This window comes from Cyanistes caeruleus, chromosome 5, assembly GCF_971803275.1.
Source record: "Cyanistes caeruleus chromosome 5, bCyaCae1.hap1.1, whole genome shotgun sequence".
In the NCBI taxonomy this organism is placed as follows: Eukaryota; Metazoa; Chordata; class Aves; order Passeriformes; family Paridae; genus Cyanistes; species Cyanistes caeruleus.
In genome coordinates, this window is record NC_141705.1 from 2,646,735 (window position 1) to 2,664,098 (window position 17,364).

At 44.7% G+C, this 17,364-nt stretch overlaps 1 protein-coding gene across 2 annotated transcripts in view; it reads left to right on the plus strand.

Moving 5' to 3' along the window:
* Positions 1–8,562, plus strand: part of DNAAF9 (dynein axonemal assembly factor 9) — a 65,978-nt gene extending 57,416 nt beyond the window's left edge. For both annotated transcript variants that reach the window (XM_023926645.2, XM_086890078.1), the window contains 3 exons: positions 1,084–1,149; positions 1,487–1,580; positions 3,010–8,562. In XM_023926645.2, the coding sequence (XP_023782413.2) occupies positions 1,084–1,149; positions 1,487–1,580; positions 3,010–3,122 (273 nt within the window). In that variant the 3' untranslated portion in view covers positions 3,123–8,562. The remainder of the gene's footprint in view (positions 1–1,083; positions 1,150–1,486; positions 1,581–3,009) is intronic.
* The last annotated feature ends 8,802 nt before the right edge of the window (positions 8,563–17,364 follow it).

Consider the following 17,364-nt stretch of genomic DNA (forward strand, 5'->3'; position numbering starts at 1 on the left):
TAGGAAGCTCAGAAGGCACAGTTTGCACAGAGGGACTGCCACAGCTGATTGATAGAATCCCAGATCCATAGAATCCCAGATCCAGAAAATCCTGGAATGGTTTGGGTTGGAAGGGACCTTAAATCCCATCCAGTTCCACTCTCCTGCCATGGGCAGGGACACCTTCCACTATCCCAGATTGTTTAAAACCCTGTCCAACCTGGCCTTGGACAGTTCAGGAATGGGGCAGCCACAGCTCCTCTGGCCAAGCTGTGCCAGTAGAACTTTTTTTGGGACATTTTTAAGTTAAAAATACTCCATGTTACTTCTGTGTGGATTAGGATTTGCACAGTGTCTCCAAAAATTTGTGTAGGAAGGGAAAAGTGTTTCCTGCAGACTGTGGCTGGAGCAGTTGCTAAGGTTCTAAGATATCTGAGGTTTCTGAGATGCTCAGGTTCTCATCTCCTGTTCCCCTGTTGTGTTAAAATTAATCAATCTTCTCTGCTGATTATCTCATGCTCTGTACTTATCACAGGGCTAATATATGGAGACAAATACTTTGCCTTGTAAGAAAGCTCTTTGTGGAATACCACTTAAATTTTATGAAAACTTGGAACTTATATGCTTATCTCAAGTGTGAAGTGTTTCCTCTTTGAGCAATTCAAGGCCATAAACACTTTTTGTACAGTCATGGCTAATTGAGGGTTTCAGATAGCTCTAAGAGTTACCACATGCTGCAGGAAAGAAAGGGATTACAGAATTTCTCAGGCTCAAAACTATGTTGTTTTTCTGTTATTGTGCCAGCTTTCTTACAGCAAAGCTGCATTTAAATTGTCTTGTTTAAAATACTTGAAGATTTTTTCATTTCTTAGCGTTTTTTGTAAGATCAGTGAATTTTTACTTTTGTTTTCAGAACATAGTTGTGAGTGCCTTCATAGAACTGAATAATTTTAGAAATGAATTTTTGAAATTCATGCTTCTGTTTGGTGGTTTGGGTTGTTTCTGGTTTGTTTTTTTTTTTTTAATTAGTTTTTTAACTAAGTAACCTGTGATATCACATTGTCACTCTGTATTCTCATAACTGGAATCTCATTCTTCATACAGAAACCTCAGAGGAAAGCCCTGAAAACCAGAGGAATGTTAACCCTTCAGGAAATAAAAAACATTCACGTGAGTAAAAGCAATAATTTACAACCCCTTCTTTTGGCTGATTTCCCTTAAATATATAGATGATATATAGATGATAGAGCACCTGCCACAACAAGTGTGCTGAGCACTAAATTATTACAGCACTTTTTGGAGGTACTTGGAGTAAAACTGGAGCTGTCCTGGAGGCATTTGAGATATAAATCTGATCTCAGAGCTCCAAATTCACTCTGGAAATTAGGAGAAGGTGTAAAATTTGCCATCTTTGGTTGCTGTAATCGCTCTTCCATTTTCTTTTATCTACTGGAGTTTGTAAGGACTGTCCCTGCAGGTGTTTAATTTAAATTCTTTCCTACTGCAGGTGAAACGCCACTTGGATCCACTTCCAGCTGGTTATTTTTACAATGGGACTCAATTTGTGAATTTTTTTGGTGACAAAATGGATTATCATCCACGTATCCTTTAAAATGGGGGGTTTTGGGGAAAGTTTTAGGTAGGCAATGAACTGTGCAGCTCTGAAATGTAAAGTGCCAAAGCAAATATGGTAAAGAACCAGTTGTTTGCCAGCTAAAGCTCAGTGTTAAAGCCTTTTCTGAGCGATAAGATCTCAGAAACAGAATAGAACCAACAAAACAAACCCTAAACTGCCCATGAGCTCACGCAGGGAATAATTTATGGACCACAGCTTGTCAAAGAAATATTTTTCAAACCAAATAGCGCTGTAATAGCACTGAATGCCTGGGCACGACTGATAAAACTTCCAAATGAATGTAATTTTATGTGTGCACACTCAAGTGAAAACAATCATATTTTTGTCCTTAGTATTACCCTGGCATTCCTGGCCAAGGTTCCAGTGTGTTCCTGTTGTCCTTGGTCACCACCTGGGGACATGGGTCAGTGGTGGCCGTGGCAGTGTTGGTTTAACCACTGGACTTGAGGATCTCAAAGGGCTTTTTCAGCCTTTATGATTCTGTGATTCTCTCATAACTTCCTATTGCTTTTGTCTCTGGTCACCAAATTCCAAATTTGTTTTATATTCCCAGTTTACTTTTCACCGTAACTTCACCAAACTTGGTAAAAATCCAGGTGGGTTCTGTGATTTGGAGTAAGAACAGAGTTGTTTTCTGTGCTCTGTGGAACAAGGTTAAAATTTTAAATCAGCAGATTTCTGTCTGCAGGGCACAAAACCCAACAGCAAACTTGGACTTCAGTATTCACTGGAAAATTATTGATGCTCCATCCCTTGAAGTGTTCAAGGCCAGGTTGGATGGGGCTTGGAGCACCCTGGGATAGTGGAAGGTGTCCCTGCCCATGGCAGGGCGTGGAATGAGCTGGACTTTAATCTCCTTCTAACCCAAACCATTCCAGGATTCTTCACTCCACCTCCCCCTTGGTGTTTGGCAGTAAAAGCTGCAGACCTGGTTAACCCTATCGGGGGATTTAAATTTTGGGCAGGTTTTTAGACTTCTACAGAACAGCTGAAAATGTATTCAGAGAGTCCCCGAATGGTTTGGGTTGGAGGGGACTTTGAAGCTGATCTCATTCCAGCATCTTCCAGGGACGGGGAGTCCAAAATCTCTTTGGGCAGCCTGTGCCAGGGCTTCACCACCCTGCCAGGGAAGAATTTCTTCCTAACACCCCATCAAACCCTGGTTTTGCTGTCCTTAGATCCTTCCTCCTGTCTGGGAAACATCCCTTGTGCAGCTCCTTTATTCCCTGGGAACACAGAGTTGTGGTAGCTCTGACTGTAGACTTCCAGAAAGTAATATATTGAATTTCTGCTTTCACTCAGTGTCTCACAACTGGCCCTTCCTTCAAACTTAGATGTTCTTTTCTACTAAATTCCATTTGTACAAATGGTCTTCCTTCACCTTTCCCAACCAGTAATGGACCAGTTTATGAATGATTACTTGGAAGAAGCCAACAGGGAAATCGAGAAGTACAACAGAGAGCTGGAAGAGCAGGAGTACCACGACCTCTTTGAGCAGAAGACTTAAGCACGTGGGTCCTGAGTGTTTCTGTCCTTGTGTCAGGAACCAGAAATTCTGTTTTGTCCTTCTGGCTCACAAGAAATTGAGTGAAATGTCTGTTTTCAGCACTCCTTCCCAAACTAAGGGATCATTCCCCTAAGGTTGGCATTTAACACGGTAACTGCTTAGCTGTTTGTACTGTCAGGTTTGCTTCCACTTCACCTTAATTCCAGACTGTACAAAGCATCACCTGGAATCTCTGGCTTGTGGTGGAAACTTGGGAAAAAGAAGAAGGAGAAAAGAAGCAAAACTGGATTTATTTCCTAAAAAGGTCAGAATGTCATTGTGAAATTGGGCCATGGTGCAGATATCAAACAATCCTTGGGCGTCCCTTGGAAATCGTTGCACGGGAGCATCGATGAGCTGTGGGGGAATTCAGGATGTGGGATTGGGGTGCTCCCAAAGCGAGAAATGGGGGAGCAGACTTGGAAGAGTCCCCAATCCCAGAACTGTTTGGGTGTTCCCGAAGCAAAAAAAAAATGGGGGAATAAGTAAAAAAAATTAGAAGAGTCCCTAATCCCACAGCTGCTGGGATGTTCCCAAAGCAAGAAATGGGGGAACAATATGAAAAGCCCAGAACTGAGTCCCTAAGCAGCAGCTGTTGGGATGTTCCCAAAGTGAGAAATGAGGGAACAGTGGGAAAAACTCAGAATTGGGTCCCTAATCCCACAGCTCTTGGTGTGTTCCCAAAGCGAGAAATGGGGGAACAGTGGGGAAAACTCTGAAGAGTTCCTGATCCCAGAGCTGTTGGTGTGTTCCCAAAGCAGGAAATGGAATGAGTCAAAAACTTAGAATCCCTGAGTCTGCAGCTGTGTTAGGATGTTCCCAAAGCGAGAAATGAGGGAACAGAGGGAAAAACTCAGAATTGGGTCCCTGATCCCACAGCTCTTGGTGTGTTCCCAAAGCGAGAAATGGGGGAATGCTTCCTCAGAGTCCCTGATCCCACAGTTGTTGATGTATTGCCAAAATGAGAAATGGGGGAACAGGGGGAACAGCTCAGGTGAGAATCTAATCCCACAGCTGCTGGGATGTTCCTAAAGCGAGAAATGGGGGAACAATGGGGAAAATTCAGAATTGATTCCCTAATCCCAGAACTGTTGGTGTGTTCCCAAAGCAGAAGATGGGAGAATGATTAAAAAATTTAGAATGCCTGAATCTGCAGCTGTTAGGATGTTCCCAAAGTGAGAAATGGGGGAACAATGGAAAGAACTCAGAATTGAGTGCCTAATCTCACAGTTTCTAGGGCATTCCCAAGGTGAAAAATGTGGAAACAGTGGGAACAACTCAGAATTCTGAGTCCTTAATCCCAGAGCTGTCAGAGCATTCCCAAAGCAAGAAATGGGGAATGGGAAAAGCTCGGATGAGCACCTAATCCCAGAGTTGTTAGGATGTTCCCAGAGCAACAGATGGGGGAAGAGTGGGAAAATCTGAAGAATCCCTAATCCCAGAGCTGTCAGGATGTTCCCAAAGCGAGAAATGGGGGAACAATGGGGAGAACTCAGAACTGAGTCCCTAATCCCAGAGCTGCTGGGGCATTCCCAAAGTAAAAAATGTGGAAACAGTGGGAAGAATTGAGAAGAGTCCCTAATCCCAGAGCTGTCAGGTGTTCCCAAAGCGAGAAATGGGGGAACAATGGGGAAAATCTCAGAATTGAATCCCTGATCCCACAGCTGCCAGGGTGTTCCCAGAGTGAGAAATGGGGGAATGTTTTCTCAGAGTCCTTAGTCCCACAGCTAGCTAGGGAATTCCCAAAGTGAAAATTGTGGAAACAGTGGGAACAGCTCAGAAAAATCCCTAATTCCAGAGTTGTCAGGATGTTCCCAAAGCAAGGGATGAGGGAACCCCCACCTCTGCCAGGGCAAAGCCCATCTCAAAACCTCAGCACAGTTTTGAGTCTGCACTCGAAATTCTGACTTTAAAGAAAAGCTATTTATACATTTCAGGGTGAAATCAGTGGAGAAATCTTAATTTCTTCCCAGTGCTCTCATTGGGATTCTGGAAAATATTTCCTGGCTGGCTGCAATGTGCACCTTGCTTAGGTTATCCCTGGAGGATTCCTATTTCAGTCCTAGAAACTAAGCAAGGCAAGGCAAGGGGGAGGTTCTTCAACTGAACAATTCCTTCTCATGAAGATGAGTGATTTCCAAAGGTAAAAAATAGAAAAGGCTGTTACTTGAAAAAGGCAGGAACTTGTCTGTGGAGCTTCCAGAAGAGTTTGCACACCATAACATTTCACTGTGCTGGTGAGAAATCAGCTTTTAAGTACTCGCAGCAGAATTTTTATAGTTCCTAAATGATAGAACAGGAATGCTGGCAGCCTGTCCTGACTTAATTCAGTTTATTTTAAAGAAAGCTTTATAAATCCCTGACTGAAGGATTATAAAGTACCTTAGCAGCTACTTACAGGTAATTATTGGAGTTTATTTGAATAAGCATGCATGTGTTCAGAATTTAGGTGAGAACAGCCCAGCAGGAATTTTTTATTTTCATATTCCTTTGCCTTAGGGACAGCTCAATCTTTTACTGCAACTGCAGCTTTTCTTTCTGAACAGATGTTTGTGATACAGCAAGAAATGGAATGAAAAATCTCTTGCAGGACACAAAATACTTCAAATGTATCTGTACAGCCTCATCCCATGGCAGGAAAATGAGATTTAACCTCTGCCATCAAACCTGGGGCTAAATTAGAGTTTGTGCTTAACTAAAGAGATGTATTTTTTACCTTTGGAATATGAAATAAGTGAAATTTCAGCGACCTGAAGCACATTTTAGGTGGTTTTAGTCTTCATTGCAGATCTGTGAGTGATCCACAGTGCAGAGGTGGAATTCCAGGTGCTGCAGGCTGGGATAGAAATACTGATAAGGTTTCATTCCTTGCTTTCCTCCTAGATTTAAAAAGCTGTCTGAATTGAAGACTTTAATATTTTATTTTATTTTATTTTTTTTGCACACCACGAGACTTTATATAAAAACTACTTGTATCCTGTTAGAGGCCAGTAAAAGCCAGCAAATAGTTTGTGTTTTTAGGCTTTCCTGGGGTATTCCCTGGATCACAAGTGTGGAGCATCCTGATAAAGCTCGTGAGTTTTATCTATGCATGGCTAAATTTTAGTCTTAATATCCTGTAGTGCCTGTAGAGCAAAGGTAGCTAGCAGTGGGGTTGGGGGGGCTGCCAGGGGTTTACAACTAAATCCAGTTGGTTGCATGAAATTATTTCGCAGCCCAGAATTTTTAGGAATCCCAAAATTCTGGTGGTAGCGCTGCAATAAAAAAAAGAAAAAAAGGGGCATTAAGGAAATTGGACTCCAGTTGGAATTGCTTTGCCAATTAACTCAGTGTAAACCCAGCTGTCCCAGTTCTCTCATCTGCAAAGCCATATTTTTAGAGTAGTGGGATGTGATGTGGGAAGAAATTCCAGTGGTTGGGACAGCAGGCACGTGGTGGAGGCTTTGTCTCGACTCGTGAGTGGATACAGAGTAGATTTAAGTGCAATTGATTGAAAATAGATGAAGATGCTGTAGCTGATTTTTTTGCTCTGCTGAACTCTTTTTAAGAACTCCAATTTGTGCAGCTCTCAATTCAATATGGATGGGGCTGATCCAGCTGGAATTCCAAGCCCTGTGAACAAAAAACAAAAAAACAAGGAAATAATTGGGGTTTGAGTGTGCAAATTGAGCTGTTCCTTAAAAACTGGAGCAGAAGAGCTCAGAACAAAGGCCTAGAACCCTCCTGTCCTGTGCTGCATGTGCTCTATGGTCATAGCTGTGTATAACAAAGACCTTTCACCAGACTGGTACTGGCTCAATTCATGTATTTTGGTATTGAAAGAAATTGATTACCTCAATTTTTATTGTTTATTTTTGAACTGTGACTTTCAACCAGAACAAAGAGAAAAAAATAAAATAAAAAAAAAAAATAAAAAATACCGAAATAGTGAAACTGTGACAATGGTATCCTTTAAATGTAGTAGTGCCTTGCAGATGACACCATTTATTCCCCAAATAAATGGATGTCAGGGGTTGCAACCCCCCCTTTTTTTTTTTAAAGGAAAATAACGGTTTTGGTGAAAGGACTTAAAAATTTAACCTAGTGACAAATATTAGCACAAATGGTTAAACTGTTTAAAAGAAAACTCTTTGAGGACTGAAATATGTAAATGCCTGATGCTGCTGCTGTTGAAGAGCAGTTGCTGATTTTTTGGGAGTCGATTCTTAACGATCAGCAGCGCTTTTTGAATTTTCTTTTTTTTTTTTAATTTTATTTTAGAAGAGTGTAACTTTTGTACTCTGGTCAGAGCTGTTTGTACTGTATGGAATCCCCAAGCCCAGGGGATTTGGTGTCCTCAATCCTTGGAAGTCGAGGTGAGGATGGAGCCAACTCCGATGGATCGAGGTTTAAACTTTTTTTTTTTTTTTTGTTTTGTTACTAATTAAAATAAAAACAACAAAAAGCACCATTTCTAACCCACTGATGTTTGGATACAGCAAAAGTGCCATTACACCGTTCCTTTTCTCTTTTTAATATACTTGGAAAAATTTGTGTCCAGGCATTCCTGAGCTTGGGAAGTGCTGAAGAGTCCTCAAGGGGTTTCCACGCTTTGCTGACCTTCGTTAGCAGCTTGTGGTGGTGTTTTTTTTTCTTTCTCCTCACCGAGAATGAGTGTGATCAGAAGTTACTGAAGTTATAGGGATTCAAATGTGACAAACTTAGCAGGGGAACCTTTGCAACTTGAGCTGCTCTGCAATCTGGGAGTATTTGAATTTGAAGCTGTGCAATTTGGGATTAATCCAGTTTTTACACTTTGGCAATTAACACACCGGATTGCAGGGAGGAGTTGAGTTGCATGTGAGGGTTCCCTAATAAGTTGATTTTTTTTTTAATTGTTGTTATTTTTTAATTGAAACTTGTCTGAATTTGCACAGATTTAAGCTCTGGAATACTTTTGTATTCTTAAAAAGGGAAAAAAAATTGTGACTAGTATAGTGAATTGTGAACTGTGAGTCGGTAGAATCACAAGGTTGATCTAATCTTAGGTTGTTAAAAATGTACCTCAGAAAGCTCGTGAGAAATCGCTTCATTTTTACACAACAGCCAGATCCTGACGTAACACTTCTCACTTTACAATGTGCCAAAATTCACTTTTATACTAGTTCTCAATGCTTTAATATTTGCAACTCTTAAGTTAAAAACGTGTTATTTACAAACACTACTGTAACTTCAGTTCAGCTGAATGGTGTGATTGAAGCTTTTTGCCTCTCGTATTTATTACACAACTTGATTCAGTAAATATAAAATTACCTTTCCATTTATTTTTGTATTGTTTTACATGTTTATACCTGCAGTTTGTGTGACTTTTACACCTGTAACTCAAATGTGATGGAAAGAACCAATAAACAATATCCATCCACTGGCTTGGCTTTGACTCCTTTAAGAAACTCACAGGTTCCTAAACTGGAATTTTTAAACTTTGAGTGGTTTTCTTTTAAAATTTTTAAACTGGCAGAAAGGTGAGTTGTTTATATTCAAAGTAAAATATAAAAAAAAATTAAGGTTTTGTGTTTTTTTTTTTTTTTCTGATATTTTTAGACCTTCTTGCTTAGGCTTTTAATTGGGTAAAATTCAAACCAGAAGAAGATTCATCTGCTTTGTGCTGCTGTTTTTCAGCAGCTGTGTGTGAGCAGAAGTTGCTGTTTGCAGATTTACAAATGCAGGGAGGTGCTAAACCTTCCTCCTTGTGCTCACAGAGATGAGGATGCAGCTTTGAGATCCATGGAGAGGGCAATCCCACCTTACCCTTCTTTCCCCGAGGGGCTGAGCATGAATCACATTTTTGCTGGTTAAACTGAGCCTGCAGCTGATTTTCTGTCTCTGTTTTACATCACTTTTGCATTCGTTGGGGAGAGGTTTTGTGCTCAATTTGGTTTTTATGAACGGTTTATGTAAAACCAGCCTGTTCAATCCAGCCTGCTTTGCATATTCCAGGTGTGCACATCAACCAGCAGCTTCTGGGGCACGGACTTTGGACTGAAATCCAATCCAAATTCCTGGCTTTGGAAAGCAGCTCCCACCTGTAGATCAGGAATTTCAGGGATGGCAGCAGGGCCAGGGCAGTGCCCGTCCCCTGGGCTGGCACTGCTGGGACACCTCCAGTGCTGGGGGTGCTTTTGGGGTCTCCAGGTACAGGACAGATATTGAGGGGCTGGGGAAGGCTCTGGAGCCCCAGGAGCTGCTGAGGGAGCTGGAAAGGGGCTCAGCCTGGAGAAAAGGAGGCTCAGGGGGCCCTTCTGGCTCTGCACAACTCCCTGCCAGGAGGGGACAGCCGGGGGGGTCGGGCTCTGCTCGCAGGGAACAGGGACAGGAGGAGAGGGAACAGCTCAGGCTGGGCCAGGGGAGGTTCAGATTGGATATTTGGGAAAATTTCTTTGTGGAAAGAGTTTTTACACATTGCTCAAAAGCTCTCCAAGATTACCAAGTCCAGCCATTCCCCCAGCACTGACCTGCATCCCCAGATTCCACACGGCTTTTAAATCCCTCCAGGGCTGGGGACTCCAACCCTGGGCAGCTGTGCCAGGCCTGGAGAGCCCTCTCCATGAAAAAAATGGGCAGCTAAAAATGCTTGGACAAGGTTTAGACAATGGAGAACTGTCTGAGTTTCATTTCATAAGAGAGATGAGGTAGATTTTCCTGAACATTCCCCAGATCAGGGTTTTTAGTCCTGTCTCTTGCTCTTACCTCATTTTGGTCAGTCTGGTTGAATCTGGAGAGGTTTCCAGCTCTCCTCAGCTTTCCACAAGCTCCTCTTCCTTCCATGTGAACTCATCTGGAATTTCTTTGCCTACGTGTCTGCCAACAAATGGTGCCTCTTTAGCTTCATAAATTACCAGCCTAATTAAAGTAATGAATTCCCAACGGGAATTGCATGGAAATGGGAGCACTTGTTAATTGAATAGCCCTGGGTTCGGCTCCCATTGTACACGTTCCACAAGGTGCTTGTGTGATCCCTCCTATTGAATTAGCTTAAAATAAACCTTCAGGGCAGTTTGATGTCTTGGTAGGAAAGAAAACACCCAATGGGCAAGGCCTGGAGGATTTCAATGGTTTTATAGCTCCAGGACAGACAAAAAAAAAAACAACAAAAAAAAGAAAAGCATGGAAAGTAAAAATGTGGGTGACCCATTCATGGCTAGGAAATCAGCAGGCACACAATGCATTGTATAGATCACTGCAAAACCGCCCCACACGAGTGAAACAGGAAATTTCTAATGGTTCAAATTGAGCCTTCGCTCAACCCCACCAAAAATCTTCCATTTTTCTGCGTTATCAAAGTTAGTTCAATATTTGCTTTATATACATCCTGTTCCGGACTTTGATTCCTCTATACAGCACCTTCCTGCCTTCTAATATCTTGATTTATTGCAGAGTCCTTTTTCTTCCAAAGGTTTGGCTTTGCCTGCTTTAACTCTTTATCTTGTCAGCCTTGGAGCTGGGTCTGGCCATGGCCTTTCCTTGGGCCTCTGCTTGCCTTGGGAAGCTCTGGAGAAACAAGGAGAGGCTACAGGGGCTGTAGGGATGGGTCACAGGATTTTTGGGACAGAGATGTGGGATATCCAAGGTGCTTGAGAGCATCAAACCAGAAGCTGGGGTTTAAGAGCCAAGCCAGTTCCACCCCCTAGCCCTGGGCAGAGACATTTTCCATCATCCCAGGTTGATCCAGCCTGGCCTTGGACACTTCCAGGGATCCAGGGGCAGCCACAGCTTCTCTGGGAAATCATTCCAAGGCCTCACCACCCTCACAGGGAACAATTCCTGCCCAATATCCCATCCATCCCTGCCCTCTGGCAGTGGGAAGCCATTCCCTGTGTCCTGTCCCTCCATCCCCTGTCCCCAGTCCCTCTCCAGCTCTCCTGGAGCCCCTTCAGGCCCTGGGAAGTGTTTGAAGGTGTCCCCAGACTTTCTCTTCTCCAGGATCCGGAGGCTTCCCGCACCCTCCTGGCTGTGGTGCTGGATTGGGATCGCTGCCCTCCCCATCCTGGGGAAAATGAGGAGGAAGTTCCTTGCTCCAGGTCAGGAGGGATGTCCCCAGCACTCAGGGAAGGTCTCAGAGGCAGGCTGGATGCTGAACACTCCTGGAAGATGTGTTTCCTGTGCAACAATAGGAATTTTTGTTGTGTTTCCCTGAGGAACCCCTTGAGGTAAGTGCTGAAGTTCCTCCTGCACCAGCAGACACATCTCCTCTCCCTGTGCTGGCACTGAGAGGAGCACAAAGAACTGCACATTGTGGTGCCTCCTGAATGCCCTGAGCTGTCAGATTCACTGGATTCCATCCTGAATCAACCCTCGGGATCATTGGACACAGGGAATGGCTTCCACTGCCAGAGGGCAGGGTTGGATGGGATATTGGGCAGGAATTGTTCCCTGTGAGGGTGGGCAGGCCCTGGCACAGGATGCCCAGAGAAGCTGTGGCTGCCCCTGGATCCCTGGAAGTGTCCAAGGCCAGGCTGGATCAACCTGGGTTTGTGGAAGGTGTCCCTGCTCCAGGGGTAGAACTGGGTGAGCTTTAACGACCCTTCCAACCCAACCCATTCCATGATTCCCTGCATTCCTTGCAGCTTTCCTTCTGCTGAAGATGGAGCAAAAAAATCTCAAATTATGCAATTTCCCCCCTAAAATCTAAAAGGCGCTGCTGTTCCCTGCCCTATCCCTGGGGCAGTGGGGTGTGGTCACGACAGAGCAGGGCTGAGAAGAGATTTCTCAAAGGCAAGGCCTGGTTTGGTGTGTGCTGCAGATTAAAATCACTGCTGCAAAGCCGGTGAAACGCAAATGTTTTGGGTTTGGCTGGGTTTGGGAAGGGTGTCCCTTCCGCTGGCCGCTGTTTGTTTGCTTAGCTGAGGTGGGTGCAAGTTCTAACAATAAACTTTCCTGGGAATGTGATGGCTCCTGGAGAGGCCAGGGAAAAAGGACAGACCAGCAGCAGGCGTGGGATGGGATCCAGGGGGGAATGTGGGAGGATGGAGTGGGCACAGAAAGGGTTGGGATGTGCTCCTTCCTGTGTGTGTCCCACCCACCTCACAGGCCTTGTGTCCCTCCAGCCCCTCCTGCCAAGGTAAGTCATTAAAGGTCTTAAATCAGTGTGGGGTGAGAGAAGAAGGGATGCAGGGATGCCCCTGGATCCCTGGAAGTGTCCAAGGCCAGGTTGGACGGGGCTTGGAGTGACCTGGGACAGCGGAAGGGGTCCCTGACCATGACAGTGTGGAACTGGATGCTCTTTAAGGTCCCTTCCGACCCAACCATTCCATGATTTCCTCATGATATATATAATTTAAGGAAGGAAACTTGCACTTTGAGCCTGGTTGAAAGAGGGAGAGAAAAATCCCACGCTCAGGTCAGACCAGGGTGCTCCAAGCCCTGTCCAATCTGGCCTTGGACATTTCCAGGGATCCAGGGGCAGCCACAGCTGCTCTGGGCACCCTGTGCCAGGGCCTCACCACCTTTCTAGCAAAGAGTTTCTTGCTAACACCACTTCTAGAAGCCAGCCCCTGTTCCTGGTGCTGAGGGACATGAGGAGGGACAGCTCAGTGTCATCCAAGACCTGCTGAACTCCATCCTGCACTGGCTGGTCCCTCTGGGATGCAGAATTCAGTTCCTGGGAAGCTCCTGCTGCCTCTGGCTCCCAGACAGTGCTGATCTCACCCATCTGCTCTGTCTTGGCAGCAGGGGAGGGGAGGAACAACAATAGCTCTCAATCCAAGCCTAATGTGTGCACAAAGAGCCCCGAGGATTCCTCTGGCACAGCCTGTGGCGGGGAAGACGCTGCTGGAGTGGCCCAGGGAGGCATTTTCCCCCTGTCCTGGCTCAACCTTTTGTTGGAAGCGAACATTTCTGACTGTCTGCAGCCAGCCTGCCGTGGCCGAGCGTCTCCTGCTCTCCCTGGAGGTGTTCTCATCCCTTTTGTGCCTTTGGGAGTCCAGCCCATCCAACTTTTCCAGCACAATTCCTGCCCTGTTGCAGAGAGCCTTCGAAGGCTGAGCCAAGAAAAGATTTGGGACTCATGGTCTTCTCCCAGCAGTTTTCCCATCACTGCCCAGGCCAGCAATCCACATTCCCATCCTACTAACAGCACAGCGAGGAGCAAATCAACATTTTCTTTGTGATCTGGACACTGGAGAGGTTTTGTGATCGTTTAAATCCCTGTTTTTCTGCTCTGGGTGTGCAGTTGTCTGTGCAGCCTCATCCAGACCTGTTTTCCTTCCTGTTCCCCCTCCAAGTGCAGGCACAGATTCCCAGAGAAGCTGTGGCTGCCCCTGGACCCCTGGAAGTGTCCAAGGCCAGGCTGGACAGGGCTTGGAGCACCCTGGGATGGTGGAAGGTGTCCCTGCCCATCCAGGGATGGGATGAGATGATTTTTAAGGTCCCACCCAGCCCAACCCATTCTGGGATTCCAAAAGCAAAAGGTGAGGGATGCTCTTGGCTTTTCCTGAGGAACCCATTGCTTAATGGGCTGGAAACATCCTCAAGGCTGTCAGTCAGCCCTTGATGAGTTCACTGACACCTGCACGAGGCTAAAGTTTGGGGAAAACCTGTCTCAACCAGGGCATCACACCAGATAAATTATTGTGACTTAACTGAATTGCCTTTTCTTTCTTTTCTTCCTCTTTTATTTTTTCCCCTTCCTTTTGTCTGTAAGTCAGAGGCTTTCAGTTATTCATGTATCATGTGAATCCAGATTTCCTCTCATTTCCAGTGGAAAAAAAGGGAGCTGGTGAACCCTGTCCAGAAAGAAAAGCTGCTGGGGTTTGGGGGAAGTGGTGGGTTTTGGTTCAAAGCCCAGCCCTGGTGTGGAGTTTGTGTCTTTGCTTCACCAGCAGCTTTTTTTGCTGCTGTATCACACCTGGTTTTCATGGAGTGAAACCTCTGCATTCCTCCCTCCATGGACTCTCATCCTTTTTTCCTTGAAGGGGTCACTTGATCCCCAGAGGAGGTTTTGGACTTTTCTGTTGTGTTAAAAATCCATTCTCAGCCTCAGTGCCGTTTTAGAGCTGCCTCTTGGAGGAGAAAAGTGAGGGGAGAAGAAAAACAATGGGAAAAAGATGCAGAGTGAATCCCCTCTCAGGCCTGGGAGGAAAAGCTCAGCTAAAGAAGACTCTGACCACCAAAATCCTCCCTTCTGCTCCTGCTTTTTAGTTGACCCTACAGATGATGTGAAGGAAGGGGACAGCCTCGATTCAGCTGGTTAAATCCAGGTCAAAATGCTTAAAAGACCCCAGTGTGAAGTTCCTGTGGGGCTGCAGACCCCTGTGTGGAGCCCTTGCCCCAAATCAGCAGAGCAAGGAGCAGAAATTCCTCTGTTTTTCCTCCCAAGCGAAGATAAAAAGAGATAAAAGGAGAAAGAAAACCAAGAGCTGTTTCCCTGCTCCCGTGTTGCCTCTGCTGATGGTTATTTTGGGATCTGAGCTGTGTTTTGTTCCCTTTTTGAGATACCTGAAATGTTCAGCTCAGAATGTCTCAGGGGAAGGCTTAAGGAAAAAAAAATAAAGAACGGATTCAGCACATTTCTAGTAAAGTTACTGAAGTAAAACCTGAATTTAAATGTTAATAATATGATGTGGAAATGGATCCCCAGCCTGGCTGTCCCGTCTTGTGATGCCACCTCGACCACAGGTGACCAAGTTCTCTAAGGAAAGTAGAATTTCCAGAGACAAACTTCCCTAAAACAGCTTTAAAAACAAAATAAATCCATTGTGTCGTGTTTATAAAGCACAGGTGATCAAAATTCTGGATACAGCAGCTGGATGTTCCCTCAAGTCCTGTCAGTCAGGAATGCCATCAGTCCATCACTGCATGTGAGGGATGGGTCAGTTCCTGCCCATTCCTTGCAGCAGGAACTGCCCTGAGATAAAAAACCTACATCAAATACCTCAGTATTTCCCAGCAGGGCTGGATTGAGATGCCAGATTTATTATTTAGATTCTTATATTTATTTTTTTAAAAAATCATATTCATATATTTATTAAAATATATTTATGTATTTATAAAAATATTTATAAAATGTATAATTATTAAATAAATAAAATAATAAAATAAATAAATAAAATAAATAAATTAAAACCCCTGAAATTAATATAATATAATATAATATAATATAATATAATATAATATAATATAATATAATATAATATAATATAATATAATATAATATAATATAATATAATATAATATAATATAATATAATATATTCCTAGAAATAGATAAATACATAGAATACATTTATATACATTTATATAAATTTATTATCATATATAAATATTTATATAGATTTTATATATACACATAATATAAATATATATATATTTATTCTGAGATTTATTCTGGTTTCTCATTCTTGTCCTTTTATTAGTAAACTTTCTTTATTCCTTTTAAGTTTTAAACCTTTTTTGCCCTCCTCCTAATCCATATCTCACAGCAAGAAATGAATAAGTTTTCTGGTAATTTTTAACCAGTGCTTTAAAACCCCCACACAGGGGCCCTTGGGGCTCTCTGGGGAGTGAGCTGCAGTTCACCCCAGGAATTCTTGCTGTGGTAGAGCTGCTCCTTCAGGAGGCTGTGAGGAACATGGAAAATGGTAAATTTGCTGTGCCAGGGTGGGGATGCAGGATGCTGGAACCTGGAAGGGTAAGGAAAGGTGAAGCTCTGGTTGTGGAGAGGATTTGGGGAGATTTTCCAGTACCTAAAGGGGTTTACAGGAAGACTGGGGAGGGACTTTGGGCAAAGGTTGGAATTACAGGACAAGGGAGAATGTGGCCTTAAGCTGAGGGTGAGATGGGATATTGGGAAGGAATTCCTCGCTGTGAGGGTGAGTAGAACCTGGCACAGGGTGCCAAGAAATGCTATGGCTGCCCCGACCCCTGTCCCCAAGTGCCGCATCCACATGGCTTCTAAATCCCTGCAGGGATGGGGACTCCAGCCCTGCCCTGGGCAGCTGCACCAGGGCTGGGAATAACCCCAGACAAAAAAAACTCTGCTCTCCCCAAGGCTGAGCAAACAATCCAGAGCCCAGCCCTAAAAGTCAGAGCCTGGAAAACTCCAAGCTCCCCCAGTCAGCTGAGTATCTGAGCTGAGCCTTCCTTTCTGAGGAGAATGGAATGTTGCTCCTCCCCTGCTCCCAGCTGTTCCACAGGATCCACATTGGACATGAAACCTGCTGGAGCCACGCTGGTGTGTTGGAAGATTCCCCTGAAGAACAAATTACAAGGACCAATTTCAACCAGGGGAAGAGCCTGTACCAGTCAAGATCAGCTGATCTCCTGCCTGTGGTGCTGGAGAACAAATGAAGAAGGAAAAATCCCCAGATCTTTCTCTTCTCAGCCATGCTCTCAATATTCCATATCGGGCCATCCACTTAGGATAAGGGAAAGAGAAGCACAGTGGGACTTCAGACCCCCCTGTGCATCTTTCAGAATCAGACTTGAAGAATTTATTCCATCATTCCACTCAGATCATTGAGTCCCACCATTCCCCCAGCACTGCCAAGGCCACCCCTGACCCCTGTCCCCAAGTGCCACATCCACATGGCTTCTAAATCCCTGCAGGGATGGGGACTCCAGCCCTGGCCTGGACAGCTGCACCAGGGCTGGGAATAACCCCAGACAAAAAACCTCTGCTCTCCCCAAGGCTGAGCAGACAATCCAGAGCCCAGCCCTAAAAGTCAGAGCCTGGAAAACTGCTGGAAGTGCTGTTGTCCTCCAAGCTCCCCCCATCAGCTGAGCCTTCCTTTCTGAGGAGAAATGGAATGTTGCTCCTCCCCTGTTCCCAGCTGTTCATTGTCCAGAGGCAGCTCTGGAAGGGAAATGGAACCTGCAGACCCAGCAGCTCCCAAGAACTGTAATTTCTCTTGTGTTTTGTGGAAGAATTTTGTCTGGGAGAAGAAAAATGACTGGCACAGGCTGCCCAGAGAAGCTGCGTCTGCCCCTGGATCCCTGGAAGTGTCCAAGGCCTGGTTGGAACAGGCTTGGAGCACCCTGGGATAGTGGGAGGTGTCCCTGCCATGGCAGAAGGGTGGAACTGGATGGGATTTAAGGTCCATTCCAACCCAATCCATACCACGATTCTGTGATTTATTGCCTGCTCTCCTGTTTTCCTGCGCTCAGGGTTTGGTACAGCAGAGCCCTGTTCCATCCCATCAACGCACCACCAAAAGAGGGAGGGGGAATTT